The sequence below is a fragment of the Aphis gossypii genome, chromosome 2, assembly GCF_020184175.1.
Source record: "Aphis gossypii isolate Hap1 chromosome 2, ASM2018417v2, whole genome shotgun sequence".
Taxonomy (NCBI): Eukaryota; Metazoa; Arthropoda; class Insecta; order Hemiptera; family Aphididae; genus Aphis; species Aphis gossypii.
Window position 1 is genome coordinate 55,440,925 of NC_065531.1, and position 17,052 is coordinate 55,457,976.

The 17,052-nt window shown below is 31.9% G+C and overlaps 1 protein-coding gene across 1 annotated transcript; it reads right to left on the minus strand.

Annotated features, from left to right (window-relative positions):
* Positions 1-296: 296 nt before the first annotated feature.
* LOC114130945 (nose resistant to fluoxetine protein 6) lies at positions 297-16,662 on the minus strand. The gene is made up of 15 exons (XM_050200600.1): positions 15,684-16,662; positions 5,242-5,414; positions 4,836-5,014; positions 4,580-4,755; positions 4,460-4,507; positions 4,225-4,392; positions 4,047-4,140; positions 3,596-3,724; positions 3,347-3,512; positions 3,190-3,269; positions 2,603-2,698; positions 2,370-2,499; positions 2,116-2,290; positions 1,741-1,883; positions 297-788 (listed from the first exon to the last, which is right to left on the minus strand). Exons 1-15 carry the CDS (start codon positions 16,411-16,413, stop codon positions 663-665), a joined length of 2,613 nt encoding a protein of 870 aa, XP_050056557.1. The 5' UTR covers positions 16,414-16,662; the 3' UTR covers positions 297-662.
* Between the last annotated feature and the right edge of the window lie 390 nt (positions 16,663-17,052).

The window sequence follows — 17,052 nt, forward strand, 5'->3', positions numbered from 1 at the left end:
GATTCATTAAAATAATTCAAAACGTTAAATAACATTTTATGTATATTTTTTTAAATGTTACAAATAGATACATAATGAAATTATATCTAACAATATCTCATGATTTAGGAAGCAGTGCATCATTATATACTTTAACATCTATCAAAATCAAATTATAATTAATTTGTTACATTAAATTAATACAACGTATACCTATATAAAAAGATGTAAATTATAGTAATAACCTAATTCGTAAATAATAGTTACAACATAGGTACTTCATGAATCAATAATATTTAGTTAAGTACGTAAAAATATAATTGCTTAAAACAAAAATCATTTATTTATTAACATAACAACAATTATTAACATATAATATAATAATATGTTATATTATTAAAACAATAATCAACATATAAACATATTATAAATTAAATTATAAATACTCTGTTCACTCGCCAGTCGCCACTATAATACGTAATAAAGTACTATTATTAATATTATTTTAATTTGCGAATTTGTATAGTCTGTTGACGTGATGAGAAGAACGTATTTTCGAGTGCTTCGCGTCGGTGGACGAGTCATGACTCACGAGTAACATAATACAATAATCAATAATAAAATAAAATAATAGGTTTTGTCGCACAGACGTTGATTAAATGAAATACAGGGAATATAATTGATCAGTGGTTGTTCCGTTTGGTGGGCGACACGAGTTTCAGCAGCGACACGATCGGTGCTTCGAATGCGATCGATAGGATAAACGCAAAAAAGTAAGACACTACGATTTGTCCCAAAAACAAAATTGCCTGAAAACCAAATGTATTTAAGTATGTATTCACATATAACTACATCTAAGATCTAACCATACAGTGTAGGTGGTCAAGTAGATGCACCTACTTGTGGTACTTTTGTCTTTTTAATAATAGACTCTATTATAGGTAGTACCTATCTACCTAGATACCTATTCATACTATATGCCAATCTGCCTATTATAATTTACAAGTTGGCAGTTATCACTTACCACTTCGCCATACCTATTATGTAAGGCTGGACAATCTAGTTTTGTAACCGGGTAATAATATCATCGTGATCTCTAAGTTTTGGATATAATGTAATATTGTAATATAAAGATTAAAAGAAAGTCTTGATTTTAAAATTTGATGAACCCAATATTTCCTTTCCCTTTTTTACTTTCGTCTTCTTATCCTTCGGTGGACAACCCATAAACACACAGCATCTACTTCGTCCATTCTCGGTGCACGTCTGAACTGTATTAAACAATTTTTTACTTTGATATCTTTTATTTACCAGCTATTACTTACACTGCTTTGTTCGACGCGCGTAAAACGCAGCTATCTGAATGGTCATACGCGCGTCCGTGTGAACCTAGCCTAAATTAGGTGAATCAAAATAATTTATTCACCTAAATCGAAACCATAACTTAATATTTGTTTGTTTTTTACACAAGTCTTAAATAATATTAAATGCCTATAGTTAAAAGATTCACCACGTCGTAATGGTCGTATGTACTTGTGTTTAGTCAATATACGTTAATGAAACGCTACTTAAAAGTTATAAGTTTAAAATACACATTTTAACTATAGAACTAAATAATATAATTAGTACAATAGTATTATTAGTACCTACTTTTACTCAGTTTTTAACCACCTACTTGTATATAGTTATTATAGATATTAATGTACTATTATTATTTATTAGTTATAATATAGTTGATAAAGTATTATATTATATACGTACCACAGTCTCCACGGTCAGATGAAGTGGAGTGTCTCTCTTCATTACCACATACCTGATGATGATCGGATGAACTAGGTAGGCGCAATAGGTTGTCCGACTGAACGGTATTAAGATTTTACAGGACAACAATTTGTTTATGTAACCTGTGGACGAGATTATATTATCATCGTTGAGCATTAATAAATTATTAAATTTATTGTAATAGGTAGCTGTCGATTAAGAGTGTTTTCCGTCGTATACAGGTAGTTACAGCAAGTGTTAATGGTGTTGAATGATGAATTAAACGTGTGAAAGTGAAACAATTGTTGTTAAGAAAAGGACTAATTGTATATTTGTATGTGTTTGCACTGTTGGACATTAGAAATTGCGACTTACCTCCGTGTCCGGTAGCGCAAGCGATCACAGTCCACGATAAGCACAGGGCCCACAGGGTGTGACTCAACGAAGAGTACGCGGCTGCCGCGACCGGATGTAAATCCATTTGATGGAGACCGAATATCAGACTGCAAAGCACCGCCGACGAAACGGTCCATCCGGTAATCACGACTAGCTGCAAATAATAAAACGCGAATGTGATGTCGTTGTCGAATTATAAATCGGAAAAAACACCGCTTTCAGCACCCACTCACCGTGTTCATCTTGATTTTGCATTCGGTTTTGAATAGCAACCATCCGATAGACATGCCCACGAAATACGGTCCGAGCCTCGTCCACGGTTTATCGTAGATTTTGTCGAATAGCGCCAACGGGTCGTCAATACTGTTGGAAAGCGTACATTGTTCATCATGATATATTTAATTTTTTTTTTTTTATTGGAATAAAAAAATACGAAAGAATAAAACAATTTATATCAATTACTTACTTTGGCATGTGCTTGTTAGTGTATGCTATGTATCCGGTAGTGAACCACGAGGCGACCGTACAAAAAACTAAAATAACTGCTGCTGCTTTGAAATACCTAAACAGCCAATCGGGATCGTGAGTTTTCAAAACCTTCGTTAATTACAATACTACTATGTAGTCTAAGTCGTTAAGATACAAATAATAAAATATGTCAGTTGATAGCTTCGTCAATTGTCAATTTATATATTTTGTTGATGTCACAACAGGTGTATTTAACCTAATCCTTACTTATACAGTAGGTATTAATAATTTAAATTAAACGGTTTAAATGTATGTAGTTTTCAAATTTTTTATTACTCTGTACTTAATATAGGTAATAACGGCATATTTTATTTTAATTGATTATAGATTTTTCTTTAATGAACATTAAAACTTTTAAATGTTTATCATTCAAAAATCTACTTTTTAAAATGGAACTTCAATTTGTTCAATGACGTAACGTCAATATAATAATATACTGACAGTGTATACCTGTACGTAGTCTATTACACGTCTTATTAGATTATTTTTGGTCGTTTATGTTTAATTAATCGTTTGATCTCTCACCGAACAGATAGTATGAGAAGAATAACTCCCAGTATGTAGAATTGTGTGTCGTCTGCCAAGTACCAACTCCAAAGCATGCACTGTAACAAACATCATAATATTATTGTTGCTTGGAGCGACTAAATTGAAGCATTTTACTAGGTTACTCTTTACTCACCATGTCCTGAACGGGGAACAGGGTATTGATGTACAACAGATTTCTCCACCAATATTTTGGGCAATTTAAGTGGTCGTCTGTCGGTGGGTCAAATACGGAATTATAATGGAACCATTTCATTGTCAGCTGTACGACGCCCAAAGCAAAGAAATACGGTGCAGTAAGTCTGAGTAAACATTTGAACATTTTATTATTAAAACGAATAACAAATTACTACAGATCGCACATAATTTTTTGCGTGCTATTAACCTGCAGAATCGGTAAATCAGCAGTCCAATGAACTCGATAAAATTAGATAAAAATCCCGTGGTTTTCGTCAGTTTGTTAACGTCTACTTTTGCCGTGGTCCTGAAGTAAAGGAATGAAACTAATAGTCCGCTGTAAACACAAGACACAAAAGTTTAATTAATACTCATTAATAATACTTTTAGAGTTTTCGTTATGATTTAATGATAAGTCGATCGTTGTTATTATAGTTATATTTATACCATTTAACCAGTAACCATTAGTGTCCTGAAGAAAATACGTTGAAAATGTATACTACTACTCGAACACATTTTTAAAAAATACTTAAATAAATATTCATATTGGATATTATTTTAGTAATGGGAAATAAAGTCTAAAATACTCAAGTTTTTTTGACAAGTTATAGTTTTATTGTATACCTACATTTTAGTAACAAATAATTAACTGAATTTACCTGATGAAAAAGAAAGTGTCTACTGAAAAGGTTGCTTTGTTGATCAATTGAAATAGCATATGCCGTTCGGCCGTGGTACGGAATTCCATGTTGTCTGAAACAAATATTTATTGTATGAGAAATGTCAAACTTGCATTTATGAAGTAAATCGTGAAGAAGATTAACTGAAATTATTTACCCGAGTATTTAAATGAAACGATGCACACGTGACCCAAAACGATCCAAACCATGCTCAATGATCGAAGACCGTGTACCGTGGATATCGTGTCTTCACCAATAGACTTATCGCATATTTGTCTTAAGTTTCTTCGCACTGAAAACGCCAGCAACATGTTCACTGCTGTACCTGAAAACACAATTATAAACCATTATGATTCGTCATTATGCGATGAAGATTTTCGGCATACACTTACAAGTCATTGGTGGCTCTTTAGACAACGTCTCGGAACTCTTTGAACTTTCTGCATCACATATTATAGAAACACGTTCGAATAAAACAAAATTCATTTAAATATTTAAAAATTCAATCTTACCAGACTCCAAATCGATTTTGGAATGCTCGGAAAGCGGCTGTAACTTGGCACTGCTAACAGCGTACCTATAATTGTCAAACATGAACCCGTTCATTTTGTTACGGCTGTTTTTTTCTAAGTACACGTCCAAGCTTGTTCCGATTATCAGGAATACCGCAGTCGTGGCTGATATTATCCTATAGACGGGAAAATATTATAGTTTGAATAGAATGTAATCGACGGTTGAGTTATGTGGAGCGGGAGGGGGGGCACTTACACGAGGAGCCAGAAAACTCTATCACCAAATAAGTCATAGTAATCGTGAGGTGATTTCACTTTGGCAACTTTGACGTTTCTTTCCGGGATGTCTTGATGTAGCGTTTGATTGACCATCACGTCTACGTCTTCTTTGGAACATGAGTAGGGCATACACAATCCCAAGTGCTGATACCTCTCCTGCTTACAAAATTAGTAAAATATAAACAATATCGCGTAATTAGTAATTTAAAAAAATATTTATAATCATTTATACTATCATTTGGTTTTATACCTATTGATTCTATAATAATTATCAAAGGCATAAGTACTGTTGTATATTATACTATTTAGGTACCTATACTAAATATAATTAAAATACAGTTTTCCAAATTTATATTTTGTAAATTAAGTAAAATCATATTTACCGTATAATTAATAGGTGCTTTTAAGGCGATGTATGTTTTTATTATATTAAATCCTAGTTTGAAAGGTACTTCTTCATCATATTCTGATATTTCTGTACACAAACTTTTTGATCCTAACCAGAACGTATTTCCCCAGAAATAACCACTGCTGTAATGTCCACTAGCATCTGCCACTATATATAAAAAAAGTATATATATAAGTACAATATGCATTTAATTTTCTTAATATTCATGTGAAATTCAAATAATAAAAATAACAATAATATATTAGATATGATGATGTATACATGCTTCCTTTTAAGTTTAAATATAAAACTTAATAATAAACGAAGTTTAAGGCTACATTAAAAAGTTTCTAAAGAAAGTGAAATACGAGTATATATTTTATTTTGATGTTAAAACTAAAAAATAAAACCAATACGAAACAATTAACAAAAATTGGTTGTACATTTTAAACTTTAGTTTCCCATTTTCTTCTACCTAATTTCTATTAAGATCCATTACTCATCAGTCATCATAAATAAATTTATATTATTAGCTATTCCCATTAGTATCTAACATCTAGAAAATCCGAAGATGTACTAGTTCAAATGAATAATATATAATAATAATAATAACAATAAATAATAGTTAATAAATAAAAATTATTAATTATTTATAATAATTTATAAAATATTAATGCATAAAATGTGATAAATGTTGATATATATTTTTAATTTTATATAAATATGTCTAAACTTGAAAATTTGCAAGTTATTTTGTAGTTGAAAAACCACAAAATGTTTTGTGTTTATATAAAAAGTTAAAAAATTCAATTACTATTGCGGTTTAAGCAGTAAATCAGTCTGAAATGTTATATATTTAACAATATAGTTAAACAAAGTTATAAGTGTCAAAATGTATTGGATAAGCGAATGAAACGGACTGTCTGATACAATTAAACAAACATTTTAGGGAATAAAAATAGTGGAATGATTGCGTATGCATACATTATGTAAAATTAATTATTCTTGGAAATAGATTTCATGTAACCGTAAATACCTCAATCTCTTTATATCACTATGTACTTACAGCCCAGCTTACATTTTATTTTATTTTATTTAAATTTTTTAATATTTCTCTAGAGTTCACATTGGTTTAGTAAAAGATTTGGTATGTTATAGTTGACGTTAAAGTTGTTTTGATAAAGCTTAAAAAGTATAATACTAAATTATTTTAACAATATATCTATAGTTTAGAAATTAATTTTAGTTTTGGATTTTTTTTTCAATAATGTGTGTGTGTGGAGTTCATATTTTAGTACCAACGGAGTTTATATTTTTTTTTGCAGATCGAAAAAATCTATCGGAATTTACATGCACCCATTTAAATATTATTCAGAAAACAATCTAAAACAAAATAAAGACTAAAGGTATTAATTATTCAAATTAAATTGGCACTGTTAAAAAAGTGATTTCCTAAATGAGAAATTGGCTCTTTGTTACTACTTGTATGTTATAAACAATAAAATATACCTATTCTTTCAATATAAATATATATATTTAAAATTTAAATCACAAAGAACTCGAAAAAACAAGTAGTATCATATTTTACATAGTATAATAAGTCATTTAATGTGGTTACTGCAAGTGCACGTCATCCATTATAATTTTCCAAAAATATGATGTATAATACGTCTTATTATATTAAACTGTTAAAAGTTTGATGATGCCTGACATAATATGGTACAAAATAAATTTAATATAAATGTTTAAAAATTATTTTTTCTAACTAAGCATCTTTACGCCCAAAAGTAAGCGTATTATTTAAAAAAATATTTCAATATGTTTTGTTCTCAAAATGATTACAAAAGAAACTTCAGTTGAAGAGCTCAAACGTGTTTTTATACTGTTGATGAGTGCACCTGTGTATTCTGCTGCCCTACTACAACAATGAATATGAGTATTATTGCGTATTTGCTTATGCTCATTGACTGTTGGCTCACATACAATAAATACATTTTAAAATAGTTTCAATTTTCATATATTAAGGAATCATGATTTTTTTACGTTTTTAATCTGTAGTAACTAGTAAAGAATTAAACGAATAGACATTTGACCTTACTGTAATGTTGTTGTATGTCGTTTAATCAATGTTGTTTTTAATTGTGTCCGTGTGAACACAATATTTTTGTATCTACGTCTAATTTATTAAGTAGTTATTTAACCATAAACCGATAAAAAAATATGTTTATATTTTTATAGTTAATATAATATATATAAAAATAACCAATCGGGATAACATAACATTTAAATTTATTGAATAATACTTTTGAAAATAATATTTTACTCTATGGTATTATTCTACCTGTTTCTTGTTTAATAACTTGTTTAACTTAATAACCACATAAATATATTTTTTTTATTATTTAACTTGAGCTATGTAGTCTATGTCTAAAAACCATTAGCTTGATTATTGTTATTTAATTATACATTTATGTAATCTTACAGAAATTATATACAAGAGTTGCATAATAAAAAATAAAAAAAAATAAAATTCAATGAACATTACAGACTTATCTATAAGACTATAAATACATTTTAACATTTTTAATTAAATAATATTCAAATAAGTTTTATAGGCTTTAGAATGGATATTTTCAGATTTTAATGTAATACGAATATAATATTATGTATTTATTATAACTATGCGTGTTAATAAGTAAGTTATAATTATTATCATTGAATCGTGTGTACACTAAAGACATGGACATGAGTTATTTTTAATTTTAAAGTAATCAATTAACCTATTTTGCAATATTGTTATAGTTTGTATAATTATGTTTTCTAATAATTTCAGACATCGTAGAATAATGCATTAACAACATGTACACTTGTCTGGAACTTACCTACTTAATTCAAGTAATATTTTTCATTAGTTTTTATTGAAATAATTTTTGATTTATTGAGTTAAATACACTCAGTATATATTAAAAATAATAATCTTAGAACTTTGTTAGTGTAGTATTTTTTTATTTTTATATAGATAACAAGTGACTAACCTTTATAGAAGGATTAAGTAGTGCCCCAACCACCAAAATGTTTGTATGGTTACTACTTTAGAAAACAGTCACAGATTACAGATATAATCTTAATATTTAATATTATAAGGTTACTACATACTATAGGTATGTTGTCGTGTTAATACATTTTTTATTAGAGTTAGTATAGTAAACTTCAATATTAGAGTGAACAATTTCATCTTATGTTCGGGATGCGTGCTGACAGTGTTCTACATATTTTGAAGTCTGTGCACGCCTATTATACTTAGCGTTGGATACACAACTGTAGTATGCAATAATAATAATGATCAACAAGAAAACGGCGATAGATTATTTTTTGAGATATAATCTATTTTTCACGTTTTAATTATGAACATAATTAATGATTATTTTACTACTGTTGAAATTGTACATATTTTATATGTATATATCAGCATCCAAACAAAAAACAAGTTTATAAACATTGTTTATCGACAACCACGGGAAGTATATCCAGTAGTATAATTACCAATAATAGGCCTATACAGAGGCCACGTGCGGAAGTCGCAGCAGACGTTATCTCGTCGCAAACCGTTAGATAGTAGGTGTACGCCATGTCGTTTTATTATTTTAAATTTGAAAGCGATTAACAATCGCCGTGTGTCCCAAAACCGTACTACATCGAACGCTGGGCAGTTTGTGGTCAATTCAAAATCCGTCAATTTAATATGTATTTCTGTTTTTGTCTCAGAACAAAATACATAGCGTTTTTAAGAGAGATGACAGTGTCGTCGTAAAATAAATAAGCAAACGGAGAATCCGATACGAAACCTCATTGCATTTCTAAACTTGTTTCCGACTTATTATTATTGAGAAACACAAAGGAGTCAAGTTCGAGGTCGTCTACTCGCGTGCACTTGTATTGTAACATACATAAATAAATAAATTATAGGTAATCGTCGTATTTTCTAGGTAGGTATTATACGGTTCCTCGCGGCTACACACCTTAATAATAATTATTATACCATAGCATAATTTTATTATTGTGAATAGTTGTTATTATTCGTATACTATTTATATTGATTGATTCGTCTCGTCGTGTTATTTTTAGATAATATTCAGGGTGAGCCAGAGTAACGGAAAAATGTATCATAGTATTATAATATGTATACGTAGGGGTACTACACCCCAAGTAAAATCGATGTGGCCGTGTCGATTGAGTTTACTTTTGAGACGAGACACACTAACTTCTATCATTCACTTTTTCCGTCGTCGAATGATGCGATATTATACAGGGTGGGGCGAAACAGGCAGTGCAGTTTTGAAAGGCTATTAAAAAAAAACTATGCAATTTACAGAAATTATATTTATTTAATTTTTTTCAGTACATCATGCCGTTTTATATATCAAGTTTTAAAAATGACATCAGAAAGATGATGGCCGCCAGCAGCGATACACTGATGAAGGCGATTTCTGAAATTTTCTGCCGCATTTTGACACATTTCGACTGGTATAGCGCCAATTTCCTCCCTAATTCGGTCTTTGAGTTCTTCCAACGTGTGAGGCCGATGTTTAAAAACCTTTTCCTTCAGGTAGCCCCACAAGAAAAAATCACAAATGCTCAAGTCTGGTGAGCGCGCAGGCCACCAGACTGCAGCCGGAACGCTCGCTGAGTTGCGACGAACGATCGGCCATTTTCAAAAAACGTATGGACGGCAAAGCCACGTTGTTCACCAGACCAAACCATGGTAATGACTAATAACGGCATGGCCTGCCTGACGAAATGAAACCACCATAATCGTACTATCCCCATCACACGTGAAGTACCAACCTTTCAAAACTGCACTGTTTGATTTGCCCCACCCTGTATTATAATATATATTAACATATTTTATAGTAGGTACCTAGATCTTTCGACGTATAGATTCGATCGTGAACAATTCATTATTATTACGGCGGCAGATCGGATTCTTATAGGACTTATTATGGCCACCGCGATAGTAGCGTATGACCATCGTCCATCAACCACGGAGTATGCAATTAAAACAAACATAATTTAACATAAATATACGTTACGCGGTTAACGGTTTGATTTATATAACAGTATTACCTCATATACGACACGTTAACACGTGGTAGATTGTGTTTCAGTACCAATTTATTGGTAACGGTTTCATGGAAATGAGCTGATTTATTCACACTGTATATTTGCGAACAGTGTTCGAAAGAAAGATTTTCGAACGGTTTTTATACATGGGGATGCGGATTGTTTATATACCATTATTGCATTGTTTGCATGATTACGTAATATTTATCTGGTACCATAAGTGATGAACCCACACGGTGTAATATATTTGGCTCGCGAACGACGTTAATTAACGAAATTATTTTGAATATATATTTAACATTTTTTAAGGTGAATTTATATTTACAGTATTTATAGGCATACACAATTTGAACGATAAGTATTACGAGTAGATTTGATTTTATAAAATTCCTCATTTTACCTTCACAGAACCAATATAAGTTAATAATTCATATAATATGCGTATTGTAAATACAATATAATATGCTCAATAATATGAAAAAGAACTGTTTTCACGATACTGACTAATGAAAATGATGTATTTTTCCATTTTTATTTTCGTATAGGTGGTATTTAATTTAAATAAAAATTGTTGTGACCTTTTGGCTCTATTTTTTTTTTATATAATATAATTAATACGAGTCTCATAAATTAAGTCAAAAAACTAAAATGTATCCAGTATTCAAACGTCTAAGTCAAAAAACCCAAGATTAAGATAATTAACAGATAATAGGACATCAATAATAAAATAATAATAATACTAATTTGAGCATGATTGTTAAGGAAATTTGAAGATATGATAATTCTATGAAAAATTAATTCCTATATAATATTATTCATTATAATTTATAGGTATACTTTATGAATTATAATTTTTAAAAGTGATGCAACTCTCAATTTTCAACTTGAATATTTTATCCATTGGATATTTCAGTATATGATATTTTTCCTAATACCACATGTCGTATTATTTTTACTAGCAGCTGAATATATTATTATATTATTATATTATTTAGGAATTTGCTATCATCATTCTGCTGATTGATCCGCGATCGTTTATCGCAGTTCAGGCGAGCAGTGTTTACATAGCAGTAGACAGTATAGTATATATTATTATTCGGTTCGAGTTCGTTCTGCAACCAGCAAACGCGATTGGCCGGAAAATCTGTTTACTCATTGTGTTTATTTGAATACGTTTAAACGAAATACATGCATTTATATATTACGCGTAAAAAATAAAATATATCTATATCCTATACACACGTTACGGGTAAATTTCGTGAATAGGAATTATTTATTGTCCGAGCGTGTTTACTTGGAAAAATACGTAAAAAACATTCAGATATAAGACGTATATAAAAATTTAATACTATTTATGCGCACCGTAGATAATATATACAGGGTAACATTTTTAGTAGTAATCGCTGTCATTATAAAATATTTAAGTTTTAAAAGTATTAATATTTCAAAAAAAAAAAAATAAGGAATTAAAAACGCACGTGTCGTTAAAAATAAATAAAAAAAAAACGATACTAGATAAAAATACTGGAAAAATTTTGTTAACAACTTCAAATTGTGTGGAAAAAAATTTACAAAATCGTATAATTAATTTTTCAAATACAAGGAGTGTCTTGTACTATAAATGGATCACCCGGTATATTGGGGTATTATTATGCTATGTACGTATTATTAATAATATACAATAAATGCATTACCTATGTACTAATATACATATATATATATATTGTCTTATAATATATAGTATATACATATAAGACATAATGTATATTATCGTATGTCGAATTGCGTTCGATTCGCGTCGAATATATATATATATACGTCGCATACAGAACGGCGCCGCTGCAGCACATAAAAAAACAACACAATATATAAGTACATTATACGCACTGACCGTGATGACGACGGTGACACGCGCCATTTGAAACGGGGTCCTTGTTAATTGGCCACACTTTCGATTTCCCAACCCGCCCGGCCCACGAAAATCGAATTACCCACGGCGACGGATCGCGGGCGGTCACACGCAATAGTATCTAAGTGTCGAAGTGCGCGATCGGTTTTGCCGGAATTGTTTCCATATTATATATTATTATCATTAGGTATAACATCCGCGATTAAACGGCGTCAGTTTGTTTTTGTCGCTTTTTTTTTTTTTTAAAAAATTCATTTTAGATTTTCCGACACAACGCGCACACAACACTCGCAGTTCTGCGAAGTGTACCCATGGATGCAACGATGATATTGCACGCGGTTTCCGTGCAGACGCGTATAGTTATTAAACAATAATATGTACCTATCTACCTTTGTGGGACGACGACTATAGGGAAATTAAAATATTTCAGGACGACAACTTATTAATTGTTCCTTTAGGACACATTTTTATACCATTCTTCGAGTTGCAACACTATATAATATTTAGTGGCGCACAGGGGACTTTTGAAAACACACGCAGTCAATAAAAATATTCACATCCACCCACCCTTTTTACTCTTAAGAATATTTTCTTATACCATGCTTACGAAAAATATATAAAAAAATATTAATTATTTCAAATATTTAGAAAAATCAGTAAACTATTATATTCCACGTAAATAAATTATTTTAGTCAACATCATATTATATATATCTGTCTTGTGACAACATAGAAGTTTACATTCACCCCTTTGAGAGCAAATGCAATTGTAGTATTATTTGGTCTGAGCGCCACTGATATTATCCTATACATGCGATTTGAGACAGGGCAATAAGTATCTTAGCTTATACATTTCGAAAAAAATACATTAGTACATTTCAAAATATGTTTTATAAAATAATAGATTAGCAATAATTTTTATAGAAACTTTAAAGTTTCATAATTTTACGCCGAAGATTATAAATTATAAATAAGTTGTTTTAGTAAATCGTATACATTTGAATGTAGTTATTGTAAATATTTTTTAAAAAAAATTACGCATTAGGTGGGATTTTAATCACATTTATATTTCAAGACCAAATGACGTGTTGGTACATTATGCCCATTTGATTCTGTCCGGGGTTCCGAACATCATATTATGAGGCCTTATGTGTATGACACAACAGATGTACAATGCTAATATTATCTAATCTATTATTTTATTATGAGAGATCCAACTGCATTATAATAACTCATATTGTATTGCAGTATGCTTAATGCTTATTATACTATATTACACAAGGCCGCATTGGCCGACGACCTAATTATAATTATATAGGTATAGCGCTCGAATTGAAAAAAATGAAAGAAGTGGGACTCTTAGACTAGAAAAATTAGTGGCACTTGAAATGATTAAAGTTAACATAACATTGGCGGGAGGATGAAAGAAAAGTGATTCATACCTCGAGATATCGATTTTAAAACTAACAATTACAATAATCATTGTATGGGAGTATACAATTAATCCAGTAACGATTATTAGAGTTCAAAATAAATCCATATTAACCACACTGCTGTTAAATTTTATCCTATATGTATTGCTATATAATTCATATAGCGGTAGATTTATTTAAAATTATGTTCTATTTTTCGTATAGGTCATTCATCTTGTTTGATGAATGCGATTGATGAAAGTGTGTTAATACAGCCAAGATAAGACAATTAAAATAAATAAATACACAAATGAAAAATTGGTAAAATATTAAAAATTGTATTTGGATAATTATTATTGTGGTTTTGGCTACTATACTATGATCTAGTATTATAGCTATATTAGCTTATACCTGTGAATTACGTATTCTAAAAAGGGGTTCAAGTCTCGTATTAAATGGGTTAATATTTTTTTAACTTTTGAATAAGTTTAGGTTTTCTTGAAATACCAATAATTTTCTATTAACTAGGTTTTTGCACTTTTTATGTAATTATCTTTTTATTAAAATGTCTTATTCTTATTAATAAATAGTAGTTATATTATAGTAACTGTTAAAATGACTATATAATAGTTTTATTTATTTAATTTGATTATTGTTTTTTATTACATCGTAGTATTAATGTTTTGTATTTTATTTATCAAGGTAAACAACCTACATTTTTAACCAAAGTTTTGACAAAACAAAGATATAATTATACTTTTTCAATAACATGTCACATAGATATAAACTATACTTAATAGAATAGTTATTGATTGAATTATTATTATTATTATTATTTTTACAGATTTCACAATTTAAAATACTTAACACTTGTTATCAATTTTGAGCAAAAATTTACTACTACTATAATAATATAAAAATCTATACTATTTTAAATGAAAGCACTAACTAAATTAAATAATACCTGTAGGTAATATAAATATTATGTTTATTGACAACACATTTATACTTTTTATTTATTTACTTCGAGGCTTATGCAAATGACAATAAAGGTTCATTAAACGTTTTATAAATAAATCTTTAAACAACCATCGATTGGTTCATTAAGTTGTTATTAAAAGTTAATGTAGGTAGTCAAAAACTTTCTACTATAGTTAAATCGAGACTAAAATGAAGAATTATAAATGAGTTTTGAATAGGATGGTTATACTTTATTTTTGTAAATGACTTTATTGTATGGTCATAATTTGTAATTAAGTATGAAGAGTGAAATATAATTTTTATCGTTTGATGGTGTGCTTAAAAAACAATGCATTAGTGAGAATTTGGAATTGAAAACTAATAGACACAATCTTATATTGATTCATAAATCTAATAAATTTATTACATAAATACTCGATAGGTTATTCGAATAAATATTTTTTATTTGGTTTTGTTGTCAATAATATCTTATCAAAAGTAAACCAGCGATTATTTTACCGTGTTACGCTTATACGTTACAACACAATATTATAAGAGGACGCCTTAACAGTATTTATACATAAACTTAAAAAAAAAATTTTAATCCAACACAGATAATGCTTTACTGTAGTTGATAACAGATTAATTTGCCCCAGTATTAAAAGTTAAAACTAAAGAAACTAAATATTTGCTTTTTATTGAAAGTGTTATATTACGTCTTACGCGTGACTTGGAGCTTATTACAAAGCTCGTCAAAAGAAATTTTAGCACGTACACAAGAGATGGGATTATGTAAGTATTTAAAGTACTTTACACAGCTATTGAAAAAAAAAGGGTACATAGAACCTCTATTTCATTGTGCATAAAAAAATAAATTACTAAAACAAATATTATTGCTCTCTTACATTTCAAAAAACTTATCGTCTATAAACGCAGTATCCGAGTACCTACTTAAAATCGAAAACTGTCGGTTTATTTATTCCGATCGATACCTAATATTTTTAAGAATTATAATTAGCAACGATCATCACTCACTTTTGAACGCCCACATCTTGCCGTTGCGCAGGGCCGCCTGGTAGAGTTGCATTTGGTCGACGCACAGCGGCGATACGGCCGGCGTGGCCGTCCACTCGTACGCGTCCCAAAACCGGAACACGTCTTCGGGACGGGTGACGTTGCCTCCCGGCCACCCTCGGCGGTAGCTGGACGACCGCACGTACTCGGGATACTTGACGGACCGCTGGAGGACGTGGCCCACCGGACTGGTGCCGGCCGGCGAAGCGTCGTCCGCGGCCGCGTCGTACTCCTCGGCGGACGCGGACGATTCGCCGACCGCGGCCGATCTCGGCGCCGCGTCGTCGGTCAACGGCGGCTGATGGTCATCGGCGGCGAAGTCGTCCGCCGCAGATCTACCGCCACCGTCGCCGTGGCCGTCCGCGTCTTCGAACACCACAGAGTCCTCGAGATCCTCGTAGAGTTCGGCCACTCGGCCTCCCGCGGCGGCGCTTCCGTCGGAGCTTCCGCCGCCGCCGCCGTCGTCTTCACCGCGGTCACCCGCACCGATCAACTCACCCGAATCGGCCGCTCGATCGCCGTCGTCACCGTCGTCCGCCGGAGACGACGTCGCGACGACGGCCGTGGAGTTTCGTGACGTCCCGACGACGTCGTGCCGTTCCGCGGAGGACGAGCTGTTTGTCGGCGCGGTGGACAGAGCCATCGACGCGAACATCAGCGCCCAGCAGCAGGACCACAGTAACGTTTTCATCGCGTGCGATTTCGTGTGCGTGTAAACACCGACTCGCGGCGCGTGCTAATCAAATGACAATATTAATTTATCGTGCAGATCGCCAATGACGGCACTTCGTATGAGCGTATACGCTACGCGATATAAAATATTATAATATGTAAATCGATGTATCGTCGATACAATATTATATCATTTATCGCTGAGCGCTACGACGACCGTGCCGCGTCAGACGTATCGGCAGACTGACACGCGACGCATGGCCCGATCGCGTATGGTCAGAGATCTGTAAACGGGCGGCGGCTGTTGGTTAGCCACCGCTTCGTGTATCCGCGGCGATTTTTGTTTTGCGCGCGCAAACCGGCGCGAGCAGAGGGAGGCGAGGCCGTCTGTCCGTCCGAGTTCTGGGCTCGTCGGATCTCGGGCCGGGGCGCCGCCGCCGCTACTGGTATGCCGCGACCACCACTCCGTTCGCGGTATGCGAACCTCCCGCGGTTCCGGTTGTGGCTTCATCGGTTTTTCCCGAAATTAACAGTTTGTTATTGGGATTATCCCACAGAATATTTTTTACCGTAATAAAAATTATCGCGACTACGGTCTCGCCCGTAAGTCCATTAATAATAATTACGAATAATCTATCTCGTGACCGCGTTAGGGTAA